Source organism: Cynocephalus volans, chromosome 13, assembly GCF_027409185.1.
Source record: "Cynocephalus volans isolate mCynVol1 chromosome 13, mCynVol1.pri, whole genome shotgun sequence".
NCBI lineage: Eukaryota > Metazoa > Chordata > Mammalia > Dermoptera > Cynocephalidae > Cynocephalus > Cynocephalus volans.
This window is the reverse complement of record NC_084472.1, coordinates 52,710,755-52,735,376: the sequence shown is the minus strand read 5'-3', so window position 1 is coordinate 52,735,376 and position 24,622 is coordinate 52,710,755. Positions and strand designations below refer to the sequence as shown.

Here is a 24,622-nt window from a genome sequence, read left to right as displayed (position 1 = left end):
TGCAATATTATCTGTATTCCACATGGAGTAGAAGTCTAGAAAATGAGTCATTTAAAAAAATGAAATACAGTATTTTCAAAAATACAATATTTTTATTTTTGCTATTATAGTTGTAAGATTGATAACTTTATAATTTTTCTTTCATGTATTCCTATCTCCAAAAACGGTTGTGCCACACTAGTTGTTAATTTCCCTTCCCCACCAGTTTGCGGGGAGGGGCTCATCAAAGCCTGGTTTACTCATGCAGGTGTGTCACTCAAGGGAAGTTCATCTGGCGTGCATGTTCCCAGAGAGCCTAATGCTGAAGACGTGCTCCCTTGGGTTTTCCTCCTGATCGATAGCGTACTTGTCTTGAGCTTTCACAGCAGCAACGTGCTTATGCCTTCCTGTTGGGAGACCAAGCACAGCCCAATACTTGGGCAGCAGTGGAAAGGTTGGTTCTGTTCTAGTAAGTGACCATCCCAAGGCAGCTCACTGGCAGAGAAGTTCTCACAGTAGTTTGGAGCTTAAGTCACAAAGGAAGTCCTAGTCAGAATAGCAAGGTAGATGGAGAGGCTGGACTTGGGAGGTCAGATTGCCAGAGTTTGCACTCTGATTCTCCTACCACTGGTCAAGTCACTGATCTCCCTGTGCCTCAGTTTACTCTGCTGTAAAATTGAGATGCAATTACTTGACATGATGTCTGGCACATGGTAAGCACTGAACCAATGTTAGCCATAGAGTTGGACACCACAGGACAGCAAAATTCAGGAGCAGATGGGAAAAGACAAAATAGGAGGGTAGAAATCTCCCCGGCGGCTGGTTAGCCATATTTGTGTTGGAAGGTCCCACTGGCCTAAATTTCCATTAGGTGCTGGGCTCCACCAGTAAGTCAACCATTGAGATAGAAAGGAATTGAGCCAGAGGTAAACTGCGTCTCACCATTTGTGAATTTACCTTTCCTATTCATTAAGAAGGTATTTTGGAGTGTCACTATGTGCAGAACACTTGGGGGACCTGGGAGGGATATAAGGACAAGCTTGGCATGTTCCCAGTCTCCCCCAGGAATCAGACTGGGGAGAGGAAGAGGACCTGGGCCTTGGTGGCCATGGACTGGAGCAACAATGTCATAGCTGTACTGAAGGGGATGTAGAGTGAGTGTGCGGCAGGGAGAGCTAACTTCTGTCTTCCCTCGTGGGGACGTATTCACCTTAGTAAGCCCCAGGGTACACATGTGCCTCATTCCTGCTGCAGGGGCAGCTGCACCCCAGTAGGGATGGGGGGGCCTGCCCAGAGGGGCAGCAGATAGAGGAGAGGAGAGAAACGTGTATGTGGAGGGGGCAGAGGTGAAGGGCAGGACACAGAAGGCTGCAGAGGATGACAGCTGCCGTGTGGTGGGGTCTAGGTCAAGGCAGCCTCCTGGAAGGAGGTGGGTAGTTGCGGTTGCTCCCTCTAGCTGGCGCTGTGATTTTCAAGATCCAAAGCCAGAGGCAGAGCTGTGTTGAAGAAGGGATAGTGGGAGAGAACAGGGAAGTGGGCACATTCAGCACATCCAGAGGGGACCTGCAGCGACAGCCATCCAAGGAGGGTAGGCTGCCGTCACGTATACACCAGTATTTGAGCAGCTTTATCCAGATCAGCAAAAGAGCAGATGTGATCGATGTGCACAGGTGAGCCCAGAAGGAGACCGTGGGCCTCACACTTACCACCTGGTGTCATGCTGTGGCCCGTCTGGACGTGGCCACACATCTACAATGACCTCAGAGCTAACCAGCCTCCCTCTCCTGAAGCTTGTAAAGACCTCTGGCCGTGCCCACGAGAAACAGCAGCTGCACTCAAAGCTGGCCTGTCTGGACTTTCCGCCTGCAGCTGTGTACCCTCCAGACACAGGGGAAGATATCTTTGGCTATGGGGGAAAGCACATTTAGGAGGTCACCAGTGGAGGGCTTCTGCAGTGCACAGGCCGTCTCAGCTGGGGACACCTGTGGATGTGCCTGTGCATGTGGCAAAGATAGGAATTGTCCAGCAGCCACAGAGCTCCGGGGAGACCAGGATAAAGTCAGGCCCAGGAGCCTCATGTGGGGATGACAGTAAGCACAGATGTTGGGGATGTGGTTGGCTGCTGGGTGAGAAGGAGGGAGACGTGAGCAGGAAGGTGCATGCAGAGGCCTCCACAGAGTTGGGGATTGTTCTATTAACCCAGGAGGCGACATCTTCCAGTGACCGTGGAGAAAACCACCCCAAGAATCAGGTTAGAAAGAATCAGTTTGGTGGGGAGGAGTAGGGAAAAGTGTTGTATGAGATGCCTGTTGGAAGAGAAATGGCCTCTTCAGCAAACAAATAACATTCCTGGAATTTAGACCTGGTAACTGAACGGACGGAGTCCACTAAGCACTGTGAATGTGGTGTTAAGTATGTGAAATGAACCTAGAAAGACAATAGACACTGGTGGTCGGGGAAAGCAGGGTACAAGACTGATCTATGATCAGGACTCAAGGGTGTTGAATTAGTTGGAGAAGCCCTTTTTCTTTGATTTATTCACTCACTAAATATTTAATGCAGTAAATCTTACAAACCAAGCAAAAGAGATTGAAGAGATAATTTAACTTAATTTAGCTATGGCCTTCTGGGGCTGTGGGATTTTAGTCTGGGCCATGTTTAGATGAGGATTACTCTTTCAGAATTTTAATGTTCTATGAGCAATGGCCAAGTAACAACACGTTTATTAGTTTGCTAGTGCTGCTGTAACTCAGTACCACAATCTGGGTGACTTAACAGAAATTTACTGTCTTGCAGTTCTGGAGGCTAGAAGGCTGAGATTAAGGTGTCGGCAGGGCTGGTTCCTCCTGAGGGCTATGAGGGAAAATTCCATTCCAGGCCTCTTCTTGGCTTGTAGATGGCCGTCTTCTCCTGTGACTTGCCATCATTGTCCCTCTATCTCTGTGTCCAAATTCCACCCCCCAATTTTTTTGGCTTAATTAAAGAATTTTAATCAAGTTAATGACAAGCAGTAAAAGTGCAACTACATAAAAAGTCCCATATTTTACATGTTGAAACTGTTTCTCAGTGCTTTTACTTGTAAGGTGTTGAAGGTGGAACCCGTTCCTGAATCTTCTTTCTAGTGATGGAATAAGGTACATACTGTTCGGGAGTGCCACTCACATTGAATTTATGCTTTGTCCGAACGAATCTATGAGCAGTAGGTGTTTTGTTGTTGGAGGATCATTAGTCATACAGTGAAGCCAGTGAGGCCATTCAGCAGGCACCACACTTCCACCCACATCCCGGAGTGTGTTTCTGCCCTTCATTTCAGTAGTATATGTAACCCATCGATGACGGCCAAAAAATTGCTTGTTGTCTTCCTAGTATTTGTTTCCATATTTGTCCTCCCTAACTAATGTACCAACTCTCACATCATTTGCCCTGAAAAAAATTCAGATAGCCACGGAGGCCACCATGGCCACTCACCTGCTGCGGCCGTGCTTCAGGACCTGCAGTCCCCAATTTCCCCCTTTTTTAAGGATATCAGTCATATTGGACAAGGGTCCACTCTAATGACCTGGCTTTAATTTGATTACATCTCCAATTAACCCTGTTTCCAAGTAAGGTCACATTCTGAGGAACAGGGAATTAGGACGTCAACAGATGAATCCAGGAAGGACACAATTCAGCTCATAACAACATGTTAATTTTCTACTTACGGACTTTTTTTCCCTCTTTTTTAAAGATTGTACATGGCAAGTCAAAGCAAATGATCGAAAGTACCATGAACAACCTCAGTTTATGAACACGAAGTTCTTTTGTATTAAGGAAAGTAAATATGCGGTAAGTTGCTGTTAACTTCTTAATTTATTTTTATTAAAACCCAGCTTTTTCCAATAGCCATCATTCTTACTGGCTTCATGCTGTATCTGCCTTCCAGGTAACCACTAGCCTGGGGCTATTGGTAATTATTGTTAGTTCTCTGGAATGTCATTTTTGTTGAAGTTTAACTACCCTGAGGGTGGGTAGGAGTGACTTGAAACAAAACAGAATTATGTAGATTGAAAATTTCTCTCTGTATGTGCAAAACTCTCTTAATGTTATTTGAAAGAATATACAGTAATGCCACAGAAAGCCTTATGTTTGAAAGTAATGAGTTTGAAAGGAATCTTAATAACTTATCTACCCCTCCTCTTCTTAGGATGGATTTAGAGACTTTAAAGACATTTTCACCTAAAAAATGCTTATTACCTTTGAAATATGGTAAAGAACACCCGCTAAACGTAGGCTTAAATGTTGTGAAGTGTCTGTTTTAGTTTCCTAGGGCTGCCATAACAAAGTGCCAGAACTGGGTGGCTTAAAACTACAACAATTTATTCTCTTAAAGTTTAGGGGGCTAGAAGTCTGCAATCAAGGTGTTGGCAGGATTAGTTCCTTCTGGAAGATCTGAGGCAGAAGTCTATTAATGCCTCTCCCCTAGCTGTTGGTAGTCGCTGGCAGTCCTTGGCAATCCTTGGCTCATAGACACATCACTCCAATCTCTGCCTCCATCTTCACGTGGCATTCTTTCTATGTATCTGTGAACAACTTTTCTTATAAGGACCTGTCGCTGGATTAGGGCCTAACCTCATCCTGTATGACTTCATCTTGATTACATCTACAAAGACCCTATTTCCAAATAAGATCACATTCACAGGTACTGGGGTTAGGACTTGAATATATCTTTTGGGGGATGCAATTCAACCCACAACAGTGTCTTTTACTCCTTCTTATCCAGTAACCTCCATCCCCCCTTAAATAAAAGGGTTTCTTTTCCTGTTTTGCCCATGTTGATGTCTACCTTTACCCTGTTTTGTAAGAGGATCTAATGGATCAAAGAATCTGACAGCAAAATCCATTTGATGGCAATCTGATGTCCCTATCTTGTTACTGTCTCTGACATAAAATTCCAAGTAGGCATTTTGAGGCCTGGCTAGAATTAAAAGCTTAAAAGAAATCTCAATATCTTTCTGACTGGCAAATTACATCCTTGTGTCACTGCAGGCCGTGGAACTTAGTGATTTTGGCAGATGTGAATACATTGTGATAAATGTGTGGCATTATTGAGAATGACTTTGTTATTTTTTCCAACAGAATAATGCAATTAAAACATACAAGTACAATGCTCTTACTTTTCTACCAATGAACTTGTTTGAACAATTTAAGAGAGCAGCCAATTTCTATTTCCTGGTCCTTCTTATCTTACAGGTAATGCCCTTTGATATCTTAAATCTGTGTTGAATTATGGTGACTCAAAACACTTAAGTTGTGTATACACAATGTGAATAATCTTGAGATTGTTTTATGATAACATCAGGGCTCTGTTCCTAAGGGAGCAGTGCCTCACACACAGAAACAGCTCAATCAGTGTTAAATGAACAAGGAAAGGGAGCAACTGGAAATATTATTCTAATTCTGAATTTCTAAAAATTCCATTTCATACCGATGTGTGTTAAAACTGCTATCCCTGAAGTGAATAAAATTAAGATCTTCACTTCGTAATATTATTTGTGCTTTTAAAATTAAACCAATTTTATTGTGTTTGTCCTTTATTTTTGCATTTAGATGTCTAATTTCCCTAAGAATATTATTGATTTGTATTATTATTTTGGTTATAAATCTAATAAATTATTTTTGCAAACTGGATTTACATTAGAAAAGGTCTACCATTTTCCAAAGTTTTTTCTTATTTGTGGCAAAGGCTTTACTTATCTGGAGAGCATGACTTTTGTCTGTGTAGGGACTGTCGCTATACTCAAGGGAATGCTACACACTCTAGTTAGTGCTCAGAATCAAACTTTAGTACCTGACAAGCAGGTCACAAAGGACAGTGTGTCCACCTGGCTTTATTGATTCTTTACATCAAACACTGGATTTGGAAAACAGTCCTACCTGCTGGGATTCACCCACTAAGGTTTTATGAAAATGGGAGTGTGTGTGTCTGACTGGGAAGGGAGGATGTATGGAGTGGAGAGAGGAGAAATGAATGCTAAACAGATTTTGTAGACTCCAAGACCTGCTGACTGGATAGTAAAGGATGGCCCTGTTATCAAGGGGGACGCTTAGACAGGCACATGTAGACATAAACCCTAGAAATCGTAGGGTGCTGCTGTGTGGTAAGTGGGCTGCTTTTCCCTTACTTCCTTCTAGCAGGCAAGAGGGAGTTCCACATAGTCACAGTGTTGTGGGAGATGATCTTTCTCTCTTCTAACCTCACCCTAATTATCTTCTCTTAGGGTGCAGCAATCAAATTAAGGTGACAGTAATAACCTCAGACAGCCCTTTACTCGCGTTGTTAGTTCACATGGTTCTTGCACCCTGGAAGGGAGATGCTAGCATGACCTCCCTTGTGCAGCGGAGAACTGAGGTTGGTGAGGTAGAGGAACTTGCTCCAAGTCCTGTGACCCAGGGGCTGGCTGGTTACTTGGTTGGTTAGATTTTGGTACTGATAACACCAAGGTCCAGGGTTCAATCCCTGCAGCTGCCAGCCACCAAACAAACAAACAAACAAACAAAAACAAAGTCCTGTAGTCCGTGAGTGGTAGAGCGAGCAACACTTGGATCCAGGAGTTTGACTCCAAAGCCTGTCATTTTAACCCTACATTATATGACCAATAGGATGGTTACAGAGATCTATCTTAAACTTGCTTCCCAATCTTTCATTCAAATGTGGAAGCTGTCTTGAGGAGGTGGGGCATCCTGCAAGGCCATCCCCTTTCTCGGCTGGACCATTACAATGATTGTGAAGGATGCACTTTCTCTGATTGCCCCCCGAAGATGCCTTACGTAATCACTAGCTTTCAGAGGCAGCTACTACCTATAGCCATCTCTGCCTGCATCATGGAACCCTCAGAAACCACTGGCTGAGCATCCTACGTGCAGAGTCTACTATATATGCATTCTCTGAAAGTTGAAGGACTCCTTCCCCGATGCCACTCCTTCCCACCCCCCAGATTAATGAAGATTTTCACAAAAGGTTTAGAGCAGTTCTCTTTTAGGTATCATGTTACAAAACCTCCTTGGTGTCCAGTTGAGGTTACAGTGAGACAATCTCTGGAGCCACTGTCCTCCAGGCTCTGTTCCAGGTGGCCAGCAGCTAGAGAGCCACCAGAAGGAGGTTGGTTGGATACTTAAATGCCTTTCTGTACATGCCGTATATGGAGACATGTGATGATGGACAGTAGACTTAGCAAGCTTAGAATGATCAGTTGGTTACCTGCAAGCTAGATATGCTTTCATGGGGACATGCATAAGCCTTTTTATTTCCTATAGGCAATTCCTCAAATCTCTACCCTGGCGTGGTACACCACACTTGTGCCCCTGCTTCTGGTGCTGGGCATCACTGCAATCAAAGACCTGGTGGATGATGTGGTAAGGATTTCTTTTTCTACTCGCTGCTTTGAGCTTATTTTAGTTTGGTGTTAATACCTTCCTTATGAAATGATTAAAACATTTCCCCTTCTCCCTTCCCAAGGCTCGCCATAAAATGGATAAGGAAATAAACAATAGGACATGTGAAGTCATTAAGGATGGCAGGTACTGTGCCTTTTTTAATTTGTAACTTAGTTACAAGGATGTAATATATAAATACAATGTCTAGAAACATATTTACTGTAACTAGCAGAACTTAGAAGTTTATCAGAACATCACCTTTTAAAGTGTAAAGGCCTCTCTTAACTGACAGACGTTATATCCCCTTTACAGCCCTGAGGCTATACCCAAATTGGATTATGGGCAGTTGCCAGATGGGATTTTGTGTTATCGGCATGTCTTGTGCCTTCTGAGAATAATGCAATTCTCATGACCACTTAATGGGGTTATGTCATTAAAAGGGAGAACTTTTAGCAAATTTTTACCCTGCGATTTACACATTTGCCAGAATCTTAGAAGCCCAGAAATTCCAGAAAGATTAATAATCCTCTTGCCTATAACTTAGAAAAACAATAAAGTATTATTATTTTTAATACTTAGGTTCAAAATTACCAAGTGGAAAGACATTCAAGTTGGAGACGTCATTCGTCTGAAAAAAAATGATTTTATTCCAGTAAGTGAACAAGCATGGCTTCTCTCATTCCTCGTTCGCCCCTCTGACCTGGCACTCAGTTTCACCCTGGGGGTCTCTGTCTCATGCGTGTGTTTTGTTTTAACAGGCGGACATTCTGCTGTTGTCCAGCTCTGAACCCAACAGTCTCTGCTATGTCGAAACAGCTGAACTAGACGGGTAAGTGTGTTTTGAAGGCACATTTATTACACTGAAATCAGTGCCCTCTGGACAAGAAGCCCTGAGATCTAGCCCTGTCTCCCATGGCTGTCCAGGAGTGTCCCTATGTGCTGACCTCTTTTTTTACCCATCTGTAAGGTGGAGCTCTTCATACCTGCCTTTCTCCACCTCTCAGGGCAGGTAAAAGGATCAGACGGGAGAGTGTATGCCTGAGACCTTTGTAAACTGCTGAGCAGTGTCTAGACAAATATGAACAACTATTGATATTAATACCTGTTTCAGAGAAAACATATTTTTAAAGTCTTTGCCAGTAGGCAATTATGAACTCTCTCTTTGTTGGTTTTAGTTATATGCTACCACTTAAAAGACAATAAAGTTCTATTTTTGACTAGATTTTAATACACTTATTGAGTGCTTGTGAGGTTGTAGGCACTTTACATATTAGCTCATTCAATCTTCTCACGACCCCATGAGACAAGTATTATTATTACCTCTGCATTACCCATGAGGACACTGAGGCCCAGGGAGGTGGAGTAATCCGTCCAAGGTCACACAGTAAATGGCAGTCAGGGACCCTGCTCCCTGAGCTCCTTGTCCCTCACACCCTAGATGTGCATACGCTGCTTTACGGAGATCTGAAATCCTGTGTGTGAAACCAGGTGTGTCTTTGTGCCATAGATCAGTTTAGTTGACAATTCAGCCATTACGGTTGACAAAGCAGCCATTATTCCCAGGAGTGAGAGATTCTAAAGCCTTACAAAGATATAAAATCCTAACATGTCCTGTCAGAATAGAATGATGAAGTTGAGAACCATTGGTCAACTTCCTATAATAGGGAATTTTCTGAGTGGGTATTTGAGAAGCCTGTAAAAGCCCACCCAGTGTCAGGACGTAGCCTTGCTCTCCAGACCATGTCCCCAACCTGTCCCTAAGTGTCCACATGCAGTTACCACTGTGAGTAGGACCGGCCAAGTATTGGGGGTGAGACTACCACCACCTTTCCCAAATGAAATTATCTTTCAAAACCATATGATCCAGTTATTCACGCTGGAAAATAATAAGTTGACAAAGGCTAAACAGAATTTCTGTAACAAATATGTTTTATTTAATCATTTTAGCCAGAGTAAATATTGGAAGCTACATTTTTAAACAGCAGTTTGGTAGTACCCCTGCTAGTAAGAAGTTAATGAAGAAGAGGCTTGTGGCTGCCTCAGTCCTGACCTTCACAATAGCAAACAGCAAACTGGATCAACATCCCAAGGTCAGGAATTTTTCTCTAGTTTGGGGCATAATCTCATCCAAACCTGAAGTTCCAGGGTGAACAGAGAGTTTGAAAGTAGAAAAAGCTACTTATTTAACCTGCACTTCCAGATATGCCTAATGTTATTCTGTGATTTTCTTTATATTCCTTTTGGAACTCCAAAATTTTTTCACTTAATTCTTTTCACCCTTCTCTTTAGAGAAACCAATTTAAAGTTCAAAATGGCACTTGAAATCACAGACCAATGTCTCCAAAGAGAAGACACGTTGGCAACATTCGATGGTTTGTACAAAACGTGTCTACTTTGTTTGAAATTTTAGTTGCTTGATTCAGTCCCTATTGATTAAAGCCAAAATATCTTTCATATGTGATTAATTATGTGAATCATTTTTTTTAAAGGTTTTATTGAATGTGAAGAACCTAATAACCGACTAGATAAGTTTACGGGAACACTATTTTGGAGAAACAGAAGTTTTCCTTTGGATGCTGATAAAATTTTGTTACGTGGCTGTGTGATTAGGAACACCGATGTCTGCCATGGATTGGTCATTTTTGCAGGTATTTTAAGAGTTTCTTGGGAAATTGATGTGCTATAAGCTCAAAGATTTAAATTTACATCTTTTCTCTGTTGAAACCAAAGGAAGAGTAATTTTATTGACATGCTAGTGAATTGATTTTTCCCAGTTGTTGATCACATTGAATTTTCTGTTTTTAGGTGCTGACACTAAAATAATGAAGAATAGTGGGAAAACCAGATTTAAAAGAACTAAAATTGATTACTTGATGAACTACATGGTTTACACGGTATTTATTTTCTGATTCAGAAGATGGAAGTCTAGGCTGCTATCTATTGCTCTAATTTTGTTGTATGTTTTCTAATGCAAAGAAGACTTACCTCTTTACGCTGAGTAGAAAAATGCTTGGGCACTCCAATATCAAATGGTGGGGAGAGGGGATTTCACACTTTTTCTCAGCAATGTTACACTTCCAACAGGAGAATCTCCTTGGGAAGTAAAATTTCAGTTGTAGGGCGCCCTGAGTACTCTGATGACTGGAGTGACCAAGTTGGAGAATCAGGAAGCCCTAGATAAGTTAGTGGGTCTGGGCTCCTGAAGTCAGTATAGGGTTAATTTATTGCTGTTAGTTTTCCATAAGGATGGTTCTCTTAAAAGCAAATCTTCCCCCTGCCCCCCAGCATATACTGTATAAATCCAAATATAAGGTAAGGCTAAAAATAAAGTGCGTCGAGACTCCTTAAGACCACCCCCATTTTCGATGACTCACTAGGAGGACTCATCAGTCTCAGCGTGTAGTCCTCCTCATGGCTATGACTTATGTAAAAGGATACAAAGCAAGATAAGCAAAAGGAAAGGCTTATGGGGCAAAGTCCGGAGGAAACCAGACATAGCTCCTTAGAGTCCTCTCCCAATGGAGTCACACACACAAGAGGCACTTAATTGTCCTGGCAGCAGTTCACGACAGCACATGCCATACCAGGTTGTCTACACTGGAGAAGCCTATTAGCGACCCAGTGACCAGGGATTTTAATTGGGGGTTGGTCATGTAGGTACTGTCTGCCTGGCATGTACCAAAATTCCAGATTCCCCAAAAATGCAGGTGGCCAGCATAAACCATGTTGTTTGCACAGGCCCAATGAGCCATTCTTATCAGAGAATAAGAAATAAGGAATCAGGAAACCCCCAAAATCTGAGTTCCCAGATGCCAGCCAAGGGCCAACCTTGCAAGCAGGCCTTCTAAGGATAGCAGTCTCAGGCCTGCTGTGTTAACTCTTTTCCTCACCCAGGCTGATAACAAATATTAAGCCGTACTCCAACTTCCCAATGAGAATTTTTTTCCAATTATTTAGTACAATTTGAATATATAAACTCTTAGGGACTTATAATATTTATAATTCTTTAATTGCATATACATATTTAAAATTATATAAAAGTAATACATTAATTTAAAAAATGATTCTCACATTTCATGAAAATTTTATGTGAACTTTTCATGTTCATCTTCGGCATCATTGTTGTGGTTATGACCAGAACACTCACAAAGAGCCTGTCATCTCTCTTTCTGTGCCAAGTTGTTTTGAGATATAGCACTTTTGGAATCTGTGTCCAGAAATTTAAATGTGGCCCTGGAAATTTTATTCCCACTTGGGAATACTTAAATATCACATGGACAGTTGGCTTTTTTATTCATTCCATAAGTACATCCTCATAATTTTCACAGCATAATAATTAAGTAATCTTGTTTACAATGACATGAACACTTGTGACATTGTAACTTCAGGAATAATTACCCAACCCAAATATGGGTGAAATTTCCATGCCTTTTTTAAAAAAAATCATTTCCATCATATGTTTTCTATGAGCATCCCAATTCAGCATTGTTTGAAGTTATTTCATAAAAACCATACATTATTGTTCAAAGGAAAAGTAACTGAGAAAGTGCCCCATAATATCAGAGTCTTTAAGGCTTTGAATATAAGACACCATCTTCCCTTTTAAATGATAATTTTGGGACCAAAACTTCACCTTATATGTAATATGTGGGGTAAATCTATCAGACCAGTCAAATAAACTTTCAAAGTATTCTTATGGCACTGTTTTAATTTTCTCCTTTTTAAATTTTTTATTCTTTTTTTATATTTGTTTTAATTTTAAGTGTGTTATTTTTACAGACTACTGAATCATCATAAACATGTAAAGTAGCATCTATGAAATGCACAGGGTTGGAAATTGATCTTCGCAATGCATTTAAATGTTTTATGTCTTCCAGATCTTCGTTATGCTTATCCTGCTTTCTGCTGGTCTTGCCATTGGCCATGCTTACTGGGAAGCCCAAGTTGGCAATTATTCTTGGTACCTCTATGATGGAAAAGATGCTACACCCTCCTACCGTGGATTTCTAATTTTCTGGGGCTACATCATTGTACTTAACACCATGGTGCCCATCTCTCTCTATGTCAGGTAAGCCTGTCTCATCTCTTTGGCCTTTTGCTTTAAGAGAAGAATGTAGTACCTTTTCCCAACTTAGTACCTTCATTTCTAGCCATAATTGTTTTGAAGGTAATAAGGAACAAGTAAGAAAATGACTTTCATTTCAGAACTGAGGGTTGAACAGGGAAAGAAAATTAGCATTTGAGTATCTGCTCTGTGCCAGGCACCTCCTATCTCATCCTCTTTGCAGATAAGACTGCTGAAGTTAGAGCTCAAATGCTTCTCCTGCTGTCCTTCACTTGGTAAGATTCCTTCTCAGTGGGCTCCAAAGGTTCAAAAAGAGCCTGGGAGGCTGATCTTGTAGCTCATTTGGTTAGAGCAGTGTGTTGTAACACAAGGGTTTCGGATCCCGTACTGGTGAAGATTTAGAATATCATGGAAGGGCTGGCTTGTGGCTCACTTGGGAGAGTGTGGTGCTGACAACACCAAGTCAAGGGTTACGATCCCCTTACCTGTCATCTTTAAAAAAAAAAAAAAATGTCATGGAAAAACTTAGTTTTACTTTTCAGGTGCCTCCCTATCCACTTATCTGTCTCACTTATCACCATCTGCCGCACCCATTTTAAACTTGGTAAAATTCAGTGGACTTCCTGGTCACTACCCCCCACGGGGGAGGAAATTCCCCACCCCCCTTCAGCCTCTCCAAGTGTTCTGTCTCTGATCTACAGCTCCACAATAAAAAGGGCAGGGTCGTATCTCTGGCAAATGGTAATCGCCTTATTTTTTGATATTTCTTCCTGTTTTTCTCTTTCTTTTATATCAAAGTTCACTGTCACTGGTCAGTTGTATCTGGGACCTGGGATGGAGGGATGGTGCCTTAGAATATACACTTAGCAGTCAGAGTCTGTTTCTAGTTCCAATAAATAATAGGCCAGAGGCATATGGGATCACATACACACCTGTAATTAGAAGCATTTATTTAATTTTAATTTTATTATTTGTGCATTTGTTTTGTTCTTCATTTCATTACATGTAGTTACAGTTGATCTTCTAAAAGGAAGTTAAAGCCCTTGGTCGGCTGCTCCGCAGCTACTTTTAAAAACATTAAGACGAGTGTTATCTTTGTTAAGGGAACTATTACGCAGATTATTTTGTCTAAAAACTATCAGTGTTTGTTATCAAATAAACTGCGTACATAATTTTACATTAAGTGACCAATATGATTTCATCATTTCTCTTGGAAATAGAGGTCTTTTGAAATCAGGTCAGGTCAAATCATTTGAGATGGCATCTTTGCTTTGTCATCAACCCTACAGTAGCTTTCCACCTCATTCAGAATAAACTCAGTGAAGCCACATAGTCCCCACAAGGCCCAGCGTGATCTGGTGCTCAGCCCTCCACCCCAACCATGCCTCCCGCACCTCCCTGGGCTCCTGCCACTCTAGTTCTCTTGATACTGCTCTTACCACAGGGCCTTTGTATCTACTCTTATCTCTGCCTGGAACATTCTTCCCCAGATAGCTATATGGTGCTTTTATTTCCTGCAGGCCTCTGCTCAGGTATCTCCTTACCACCCTGGACTTTCCTGACCAGTCAGTCTCTTACCCTGCTTTGATTTTCTGCAGAGTGTTCACCACCTGGTAGAGTGTATATCAACTGGTTTTTAAATTTTTTTTTGCTTCCACTACAAGGTAACTTCCTTAAGAGCAGTGATTTTGACTGTTTTGTTAACTAATGTGTCCTCTGTACCTAGAATGGTGTCTGGTACAGAGTAGGCACTCAGGGAATATTTATGGAAGGGAAGAAGAGAGAGAGGGATGGGAAGAGTTATTTTTCTATCTGTTTGACTTGTTGTAAAGACATCCTTTGCCCATTTAACATGCTGGATATGTAAACCACTTTCTTATAACTGAGATTTAATCCCTTATCGTTTTAAAATTGAGATGACCCTTTTAGAATACCTTATTTTGGACATTCTATAACCTTAGAAGAATTTAGGGAAAAAATGCTTTTTTACAGTGTGGGATCACAATTTAGGAATTATTTACCAAAAGCCTTCTGCCCTATTTGAGAGCACTCGGGAGTCTAGTGAACCCTCATTCCCTTTGCCCTGAAACTGTGGGCCAAGGTGAACACAGCCACCCCCGTGTCCCTGGGTGCAATGAGGAATGAAGAAAAAGAGAGCAAGGAGTGGTGTGTCCCTTGGCACTGTCTGCAGCATTACCATGTCCCCGGTTCCTCTGGGCCATGTGTTCTGAACATGGGTCTCCGTGGCCGCGTGTGCTCAGGAGCGAGTAGGAAATCGCAATGAGCCAGGTGCTTTGAGGGAAGGCTGCTAGTCTAAAATCAGCTCAACCCCGAAGCTGCAGAATGACGTGTTTGGTCAGGAGACCAGAGCATAGGGGCCATAGCATGGCTTGTTGCCTTGAAGATTTCTTCATCCATTTGGGCTGCTATAACAAAATACCTCAGACTGGGTAACTTAGAGATATTGCTCACAGTCCTGGAGGCTGGGAAGTACAAAATCAAAGCACCAGCAGATCTGATGTCTGGTGAGGGCTCACTCTTTGCTTCATAGCGGGTGACTTTTTGCTGTGTCTTCATGGCAGAAGAGACAAATAAGCTCCTTCAGGCCTAATCCCATTCATTAGGACAGAGCCAAAAAATTACTTCCTAAAGGCCTCACCTCAGTACTGCTTCATTGGGGATTAGGCTTCAACATATGAATTTTGGGGGAACACTAACACTCCGACCATAGCAGTAGATAGCAAGCAGCAGCTTGCTCTGAGTGAGGACAAAATCCACTACCTGCCACTCGTATCTGAACATTCCATGGACAGTCATCTTTTGTCTTCCTAGCGTGGAAGTGATTCGTCTTGGGCAAAGCCACTTTATAAACTGGGACCTGCAGATGTACTATGCTGAGAAGGACACGCCCGCAAAGGCTAGAACCACCACGCTGAATGAGCAGCTTGGGCAGATCCATTACGTCTTCTCTGATAAGACGGGGACGCTCACACAGAACATCATGACCTTTAAGAAGTGCTGCATCAATGGGCAGATCTACGGTGAGTGGAAGCTGTCACTCATTCCTTGGGTGAGCGGGGCAGCTGGCCGTGTGACCAGAGTTGGTAGTGCCTTCCATGACAGTCCTGCGGTGGTCATTCCTCAGCTAAGTGCAAGGGAATGTCATGGGGGTGGCGTTGGGAACACCTAAGTGGGAGAGGTCAGCAGTCAGAAATAGGCACACAAATTACCGTGTGATCCAGCAGTTCCACTTTTCGGTATGTACTCAAAAGAGCTGAAAACAGGGACTCAGAGTTCCTTGCACACCACGTTCATAACAGCATTACTTACAATAGCCAAAAGGTGGAAGCCACCCAGTGTCCATCGATGGATGAATGGGTACACAGAATGTAGATATACATACAGAGGAATATTATGCATTTCTTTAAACAGAAGAAAATTCTGACACATGCTACAACGTGGGTGAACCTTGAAGACATTGTGCTAAGTGAAATAAGCCAGTCACAAGAAAGCAAATATTATGTGATTCCACTCTTATGAGGTACTATTTCATAGACACAGGAAGTAGAATGGTGGTTACCAGGGGCTGGAGGTAGGGAGAGTGGGGAGTTATTGTTTAATAGGTGCCGAGATTCAATTTTACAAGATGAAAACAGTTCTGGAAGTGGATGGTGATGATGGTTGCACAACAGTGTGAATGTACTTAATGTTTACTGAACTGTATGCTTAAAAATGGTTAAGATGGTAAATTTTAAGTTATGTGTATTTCACCATATTTTTTAAAAAGTCAATTTCCATTCTAATTTTTGAAATGTGCTGTATATTTATAAACAACATGAAGGCTAATATCATATTTAAATAGAGTACTCTACCTTTTATTTTGTTTTGGTTTTTGTTGGGTTTTTTTGTGGCTGGCTAGGACAGGGATCTGAGCACTTAACCTTGATGTTATAACACCATGCTCCAACCCACTGAGCTGATTGGCCAGCCATCCAACTTTTAAATAAAGACAATACAACTTTTAAAAGATACAGGCACATGCACATGCTTTCCACTTGTAGAAAACTCTGTACTGTGAATGTGTTTTCACATAAAGAACATCAGTGAGGAAGGGGCGACACTGAGGGGTTGAGGAAGTGGGTCACCTGGGTGGTGGCAGTCCTTTCTGAGTCGGGAGAGAGAGGTGGAGGATTTCAAGGGACATGATTCAGACCCCAGAGGAGACTGCAGGATAGAGGCACAAGTACTGGTCTCTCAATATCTAGACCAGGGGTCGGCAAACTTTTTCTATAAAGAGCCAAATAGTAAATATTTTAGCCTTGGCAGGCCATATATGGTCTCTATCAAATATTCTTCTTTGTTATTTATTTTTTGTTTTTTGCAATTCTTGAAAACTGTAAAAGCCGTTCTTAACTGGAGGTCTAAAAACAGGCTGTGAGACCCATATGAACACCATCACCATATAAGCAAAGCCAGGTGAAGGAGGGCCGCTGGACACGTGTGCAGACTCAGATTGTTTTGTCCTATTCGTTTCACAGGAGACCCTCGGGATGTTTCTCAACACAATCATAGCAAAATAGAGGTAAGTCCTTTAAGTTAAAGAATTGTTTGGAATGCTAGGGAAGTCGGGGTGTTAGTAGGGTCATGCTGCTCGCTTTTGGTGGTTATCCACAATCCTCGGCTTGCAGACTTTTAGATACAACACTCCAGTCCCCACTTCCACTGTCACATGGAGTTCTCCTTGTGTGTCTGTGTCCACGTTTCCCTGTTCTGTAAGGACACCAGTAATTGGGTTAGGGCTCACCCTAATGCAGTATTACGTCATGTTACCTCGATTACATCTGCAAGACTCTATTTCCAAATAAGGACACATTTATGGGTACCAGGGGTTAGGACTTCCAAGTATCTTTTGAGAGGACACAATTCAACCACCACAGGGTGCCTTTTTCTTTTAAGATGGGTGTTAGCCTCTTGACACATAACTCAAGCATGTGCTCAAATCCTAAGGTGATTTTTGTAATTATTAAAATCTTAGCTTCAAAGAAAAGTTTTTATCATTTGTTAACCCAGAAATGTTTTTGTTTTTGTTTTTTAAATCACATTTTGTTTTCCTTCTCCATTTCCTTCAGCAAGTTGATTTTAGCTGGAATACACTTGCTGATGGGAAACTTGCATTTTATGACCATTATCTTGTTGAGCAAATCCAGTCTGGGAAAGAGCCGGAAGTGCGACAGTTCTTCTTCTTGCTTGCAGTATGCCACACGGTCATGGTGGATAGACTTGATGGTGAGTGTTTCTGTTTTATCTCAGGCACTGGAGAACAGTTTTTTCGTTTCCAGGGAATGGATGCTAATGACTCAAACGCAGATCAAATAGTACACGTGATAAGTCTGCCTCTTCATTCACTCAAGCAATGGCTATTTGTGACCACTGACCCCTAGATGGCTTATGGAAGAGCAAAGTATGTAACACGCTTCTTGTCTCTAAAAAGTTTATGTTTTATTCACAGTGACAGCCCCAGGTGTGTTTATCACTTTGTAAATGAAATCTTATTAAAAGAAATGGTTGGCTCTTGAATTATAATAGAAGAATCAAAATCTTCCCAATATTATTACTTAACATTTATTGAGAGTGAAAAGTCAAACCTTATCTATATCATAAGTGGATTTTAAACTTGGACAACATTTTCTACAAAATAATTTCAGAGGGCTGGCCTGTCACTCACTTGGGAGAGTGTGGTGCTGATAACACCAAGGCCACGGGTTCAGATCCCCTTACCAGTCATCTTTAAAATAATAATAATAATAATAATAAGTTCAGAGATATGTTTTCATTTACTAGATTCTGATATGTTTTGGGTTTGAAATAATATCAGCTAAAGCCTGGATCTCTTTAAGGTGCCTTTTTCATTTCAAGGAGCATAATTAATGTGAGTTACATGGGAAGAAGCCAGGCTGACTCATGGGCTCCTTTGCAGAATTCTTAAATGCAGTTTGTACCAGCTTTGTTATAGCAAGCTTGTCCTGTATCAAATGAAAGCTTTTGTAGTGTTTTCACACATGGACATACTCACAGATTGTACAGATGCTCAGGTACTTTATAGAAAGAATAAAAGAATAAAAGAATTCTTTTGGTGTGTCTGTAATGAAGCCCAGTCTGCCTTTACTTCATTTATTTACTTCAATTCATTTATCCATTTCTCTTCATTCACTCTCTCATTCTCCACTTTCTTTTAGTTCTTTTTTCTTTTTTGTTATTTTTTTCTTTATTATTTTATTTTTATTTTTTGTATTTTTTTGTCTTTTTTCTTTTCTTGTATCTTCTTTCTTTTTTCTCTTTTATTTTTATTTTTTGTTATTGTCTTTTTTTTTTTTTGTCTTTTTACTTCAATCAGTGCAGCATGCAAAAGTTCCTGTTTCCAACCTTGATGTTTCATATGTAGCAGGTATGAAATCTCTGAAGAAGGAACATGCATAAAAGCTGTATGTGATATCTTCCAGCATGTTTCACAGAAACCCACTGCCCCAGGATGACTCTAATAGTTCAGTAAAAGGAGATAGCAGAGTTCAAGTTGGGGTGGATCCATGGGAGGGGCGATTAGCAGGCACAGTGGGAAAGAATAGCCCAGGATGGTACCAGGTCATGAATCGTTAAAGCGAGGCCAAAGTCTGGCTAGCCAAGCAAATTTTACTCCTAAAATAAAGATAAAGTGCAATATTTTTAAGCAGCTTAGTTTCCTTATGTTTTGACTTATTAGTAAAGTTATTCTGCTTTTCTTTGAGGCATGATGGTATTTTGAGAGCAAACTGGACAACTTAGGCAAATGTATGTTAATCTTATTTTTCTCCATTTTTCTTATTTTTCTCCACTGTGTGCTAGACATGGGCCATCCCAGTTTTGGTTCCTGTCTGAGCACCGGCTTCTTCAGTGTTGCAATAAGAAGGCTGGATGTTCAAAGTCCCTTCCAGCCTAACATTCTGTAGCACTTTGTCCACTGTCAGCTGGAGCAAAGAGTCATACATCCTGGGGAATCTTTCTTCACCCAGTAGATGATAGGCAGTTACTCTAGCCACTGAGAATACAGATGAGCTGGATTTCTAGATGTAGGAGGTTAAAAGAGAAATTGATATTGACTTTGGTCCAAAAAGTACCATGAAAGTGTCCCTTGGAAGGGGCCTTGGAGACCATATCTCCAAATTTTATAGATAAGAAAATTCAGACTCAGAAAGCGCAAGGGACCAGCCTAAGCAGCAGATTAAAGCTCATTCTAGTCCAGTCTTCCTTCCACTCCACCATGCTACTGCCCCTTTGCTCTCGTTTTCTCCCTCTTATAAGAATAGTGGAGACTGGCTCGTCTTTTATTATGCATAACATCAGCAAGAGAGGGAAGGAGATCCTTTCATATATGTTGTCATGAACATCTGACTTCTTTTGTGTGGCTTGACTGTTGATCGTATGGAGAGGCTGCATTCGTATCCAATTACTCTGTAATGAATTAGTGCAACACAGTACCCTTTTTTAGCTCATGGTTCTGTATAGGTCAGAAGTCTGAGCACAGCGTGACTAGGTTCTCTGCTCAGCATCTCACTAAAGTCAATGTCAGGTCATGCTCTCATCTGGAGCTCGGTGTCCTCTTCCAAGTTCATGCAGTTGCATAAGGATCTAGTTCTCTATGGCTGTAGGACTGAAGTCCCCATTTTCTTGCCGGCTGTCAGCTGGCATGGTTCTCCACTCCTAGAGTCTGCCCTCATTCCTTACCAATTAGGACCCTCCATCTTCAAAGCCAGTAGTGGAGAATCTCTCTCCTAGGGCTGGCTGTTTATCTCTGTTGATTACAGTGTGGTGCTGATAACACCAAATTCCAGGATTCAATCCCTATGCTGGCCAGCTGCCAAAATAGATATATAGATAGATGGATCAATCTTTCCACAAAGAACCCAGTCCTCTATAAGTGCTTATTTAATTAGGTCAGGAGAATCTGGATAATCTCTCTATCTTAAGCCTCCTGCTTCCCACAGAGGCCAAGTGAGAGCCGGGTGTGAAGGCCTGGAAGCCTTTACTTCACCAGGAGGGCTTTAATCGGTGATCAGAGCACTTATTTTAGGAGGTTTGAGCATCACATTGAGTGTGACAGCCTGGAGCAGGGAGACCCTGGAGGCCAAAGCACTGGGTGAGGATGGGGTCTTTGGGAAGGATGAGAAGGCCAGGTATGTGGGAGACATTCAGCAAATGATTTGAAGGGGGTGGGAGGCTTGAGGGGAAAGGGACATCTGACAGGTAACTTGCTGTTTCAGGCCTGGTGACTGGAAGATCCAGGGTGTTATCAACCAGAAGCAGCTATGAAATTGGGATAATGGGAGATGAGAGGTGGGATTGTATCTGAGCATCTTTTTTGTTTGCATCAGTTTCATGATTCACAAATAAGTCTGTAAAAGGAAAAGTCTTTCTAGTTGCCTATAAGTGTGCCATACATAGAGTTTTCTTCAGCTGATTGTTTTTTAGTCCAAATTTCTTCCTGAAAACATGAGGTTGGCATTTGGGCCAAGTCTCTGAAGTTCCTCCATCTGTATTAGTCTGAAATTCTAATTCCATTACCAGAACATAATGGAAGGATTTTCTTTTGCCTTTAACGATAAAGATATCGAGGTGTTTGCTTTAGATATGATAGTGTTACTCATGGGAACTTTACCACCTTTTATTTTGTTTCTTTTCTCTTTTGGAAATATGAAGTATGCCGTTGATACTGTGCAGTATATCACTGCCCAGCTGACACCATGGAGGAGAGGGGCTTTGCGCTCCCTGCCACTGGTTTGGCTCTGGTTAAACAGTTTGCCCTCTGGCGTTTCTGTCTGTTTGTAGAATAGCCAGATCTAGCAAGTACATTTATAACTTCTGCTGTAGGACTTTCTGAGTAAACAAATAGAGAAAGAACCTTAACTGTCATCTTTAATTACTGATTGGGAAGTGATTAATGCTGGCTTAATTAAAGTGAACCGCCTGAGCCTGTGTGTGGAGGAAGGAGGGAAGGAAGCCATGTGCAGCTCTGCCTGCACCCCTGCACCCTGGAGCGTCCTGCCCTGTTAGATGGAGGTTTGAGCAGCTGCCCCTGCACCAGTGCCTGCGTCCTGGGCAAGCCAGGCTGGAAAACTAAATGCCCTTTTCTGTTCAAATTCATCTGACCATGGAAATTCTAGTTTTCCTATTCCAGTTATTTTTCAAGGCAGAATAACTAGAATAGGAAAATAGAAAATCTTGGTTAGGCAGAGTGTTTTTTTTAAAAGTTTTTATTAAAGTACAACATGTGACAGAGATGTGTACGTATCATAAGTATACAAGTATAGCTCAATGAATTTTTGCCAAATGAAGACATTCTTGTAATGAGCACCAAGATTTTAAAAAGGAACACCGTTGATCTCAAGAATTCCCTTTTGTGTCCCCTTCCAGCCATTATCCCGCCAAGAAAACTACTCTTCTGACTCTGAATAACATTTTTCAGTTTTTTTGGTTTGTGTGAGTGGAATCATGTATTCTTTTGTATATATACTCTTTGCGTCTGGCCTCGTTCACTCAGCATTGTGAGATTTATCCTCATTGTTGAAGTGTAGTTGTGAACAGAAGGCCATTTTCTATTATTTAACTTTCTGTTTCTATTTCTATTATTTAGCATCAAGAGAGGTATTGATCAGATTGACAAAGTTTCTTTTTTTTTTTTTTCTCAATAAGAATATAGCTTTGAGGAAGTAAACATACTCTTCTAGAGGGAAGATAAACTGGTATAACCTGTTCAGAATACAAATTAGTAATATATACCAACAAGCTTAAAAATGATCAATATTTTCTAACTTAGTATTTTGACTTCTAGGAATCTGTCCTTAGAAAATAAAGACAGAAAAATCTTTACACACACGGAAAGGTTATTGCCATGTTGTTATTTTTTTTTTTTTACCATTGTGAAAATCAGCTTTTATTTTATTTTATTGCTTTTTAAGACTCTTTATTTTTATTGAAACATTGATTAGATATATTTATGGGGTACAGAGCTGTATTTCAATACAATGTGTGATGAGCAAATCAGGGTAATTAGCATATTCATCAAATCAGTGCAATTTTTTGTTTGCTTTTGGCAGCTGGTTGGTACGGGGAGCCCATCCCCTGACCTTGGTGTTACAAGGTGGTGCTTTAAGCAACTGAGCTAACTGGCTAACCCCTCAGTGTTATTTTTAAGAGCCAAAAATTTTGGAAATAAACTAAGTGCGTGTAATGGGAAAATGGTGACATATTTACATTCACTAAAATAAAGTTTATGAAGAATTTTTAAAGATATGATGGCAACATTCTCAAAATATAATGTTAAAATAATCAGGATCACAATAGAAACTATTTCAGAAACAGGCTTTTCTTTTCTTTTTTTTGCAGTTGGCCAGTAAGGGGATCTGAATCCTTGACCTAGGTGTTATACCACAGCTCTCTAACTAACTGAGCTAACCAGCCAGCCCAGAAATAGACTTTAAAAAGAACTCGGAGGAATAATAAAATGTCAGTGGTGGCGATTTTCCTCTGGGTGGTAGGATTATAGGAATTTTTTTCTTATTTTTGGCCAAGTTTTTTATATCTAGTTTACATTACTGTTCATAATCTTCAAAGTCTTTTGGTTTTTTGTTTTTTTTTTCCCCTCGAGTTTTCAATCACTGAAGGGCCTCATGCAAATTTAAAATTTAAGAAGTTTTAGTTTGGCATATTCTTAGGAGTTGATGACTTATTTTCTTGTGATATTTGGGCTTTGCAGAACATCTTTATCCCAGGGCCGGCCCATGGCTCACTTGCGAGAGTGTGGTGCTGATAACACCAAGGCCACAGGTTCGGATCCCTATATAGGGATGGCCGGTTAGCTCACTTGGGATAGCGTGATGCTGACAACACCAAGTCAAGGGTTAAGATCCCCTTACTGGTCATCTTTAAAAAAAAAAAAAGAACATCTTTATCCCACAGGAACCTTAGTGGAGAACTCAGGGATGAGCTCTGACCTTGGTTTTACAATTTCTAGAATTTCTCTCCTGTTTCATTGGTTAGGTCAGCTCAACTACCAGGCAGCCTCTCCTGACGAAGGTGCCCTGGTCAGCGCCGCCAGGAACTTTGGCTTCGCCTTCCTCTCTAGGACCCAGAACACGATCACCATCAGTGAGCTGGGCACTGAAAGGACCTACAGTGTTCTTGCCATTTTGGACTTCAATAGTGACCGGAAACGAATGTCTGTAATTGGTAGGTCTCCCTCGGGGTATGTCTGTGAATCATTCACTTAGATCTTGCCGCTTACCCATATTATTTGTCATGCCAGGGTAAAGCAGGCAATGAAAGAACTACTTGGCTCCTGGAAGATTTCCACAGACTTATGGAAACTGGTGTTTTTTTCTGTATTCTTCCCCGTGTCCACTAGTCAAAGGGACCACTGCAGCATATCTGAATCTTGCAAATGCTGTTGTTCTTTGAACCATCAGGGTGGCCAGCTGTTGAATCTAGGGTGGCAGATGCAACATGATCAAAGCGGCAGGTGCACAGCTTGCAGCACTGCCCACAGCACAAGCTCTTTTATTTTTCCAGCCCCTGTGAATGCTTCTCTACTATACTTGACATCAGGGAAGGGAGGGCTCAGCAGGAGAGGAGTTCTGAGAAAAGCAAGGCTGTGCTTATGAATCAAAATTGTACCTCTAATCTAAGGGCATAACAGACCACCAAGGAGAGATGATAATTGCTTCCTAATATTGAATTTTTTTTATGTTCATAATGTGAAATAATTTGAAACTTACAGAAAAGTTGCAAGAATGGTTTAAAGAACTCATAGGTACCCTTCCATATCCACCAATTGTCAACATTTGCCACATTTTCTTTGTCAAGGTTATTATATATACAGGTTATTTTCTGAGCCATTTGAGAGTAAACTGCAGATCTAAATACTTTACCCCTAAATACATTAGCAGGCATTTTCTAAGAACAAGACCAATGATTAGAATCAAAATTTATTTTTAATTTTTTTATCTTTTAACTTTCTAAACACTTTTTAACTATTTTATTTATTTTTTATTTTTTATTTTTTTATTTTTTGTTTTGTAACAGTTAAATGTTCATATCTGTGGGGTACAGAGTTGAATATCAGTACCTATGTGCAAA

At 41.1% G+C, this 24,622-nt stretch overlaps 1 protein-coding gene across 1 annotated transcript in view; it reads left to right on the top strand.

Annotated features, from left to right (window-relative positions):
- The window catches only part of ATP8B1 (ATPase phospholipid transporting 8B1), a 60,437-nt gene that overhangs the window by 16,226 nt on the left and 19,589 nt on the right, over positions 1–24,622 (top strand). Inside the window, exons 2-15 of the mRNA XM_063077226.1 lie at positions 3,707–3,804; positions 5,095–5,208; positions 7,273–7,371; positions 7,475–7,536; positions 7,972–8,044; positions 8,151–8,221; positions 9,682–9,764; positions 9,882–10,040; positions 10,198–10,286; positions 12,270–12,460; positions 15,290–15,498; positions 16,996–17,039; positions 17,587–17,743; positions 23,528–23,716. Coding sequence (XP_062933296.1) covers positions 3,707–3,804; positions 5,095–5,208; positions 7,273–7,371; positions 7,475–7,536; positions 7,972–8,044; positions 8,151–8,221; positions 9,682–9,764; positions 9,882–10,040; positions 10,198–10,286; positions 12,270–12,460; positions 15,290–15,498; positions 16,996–17,039; positions 17,587–17,743; positions 23,528–23,716 — 1,638 coding nt within the window. The remainder of the gene's footprint in view (positions 1–3,706; positions 3,805–5,094; positions 5,209–7,272; positions 7,372–7,474; positions 7,537–7,971; positions 8,045–8,150; positions 8,222–9,681; positions 9,765–9,881; positions 10,041–10,197; positions 10,287–12,269; positions 12,461–15,289; positions 15,499–16,995; positions 17,040–17,586; positions 17,744–23,527; positions 23,717–24,622) is intronic.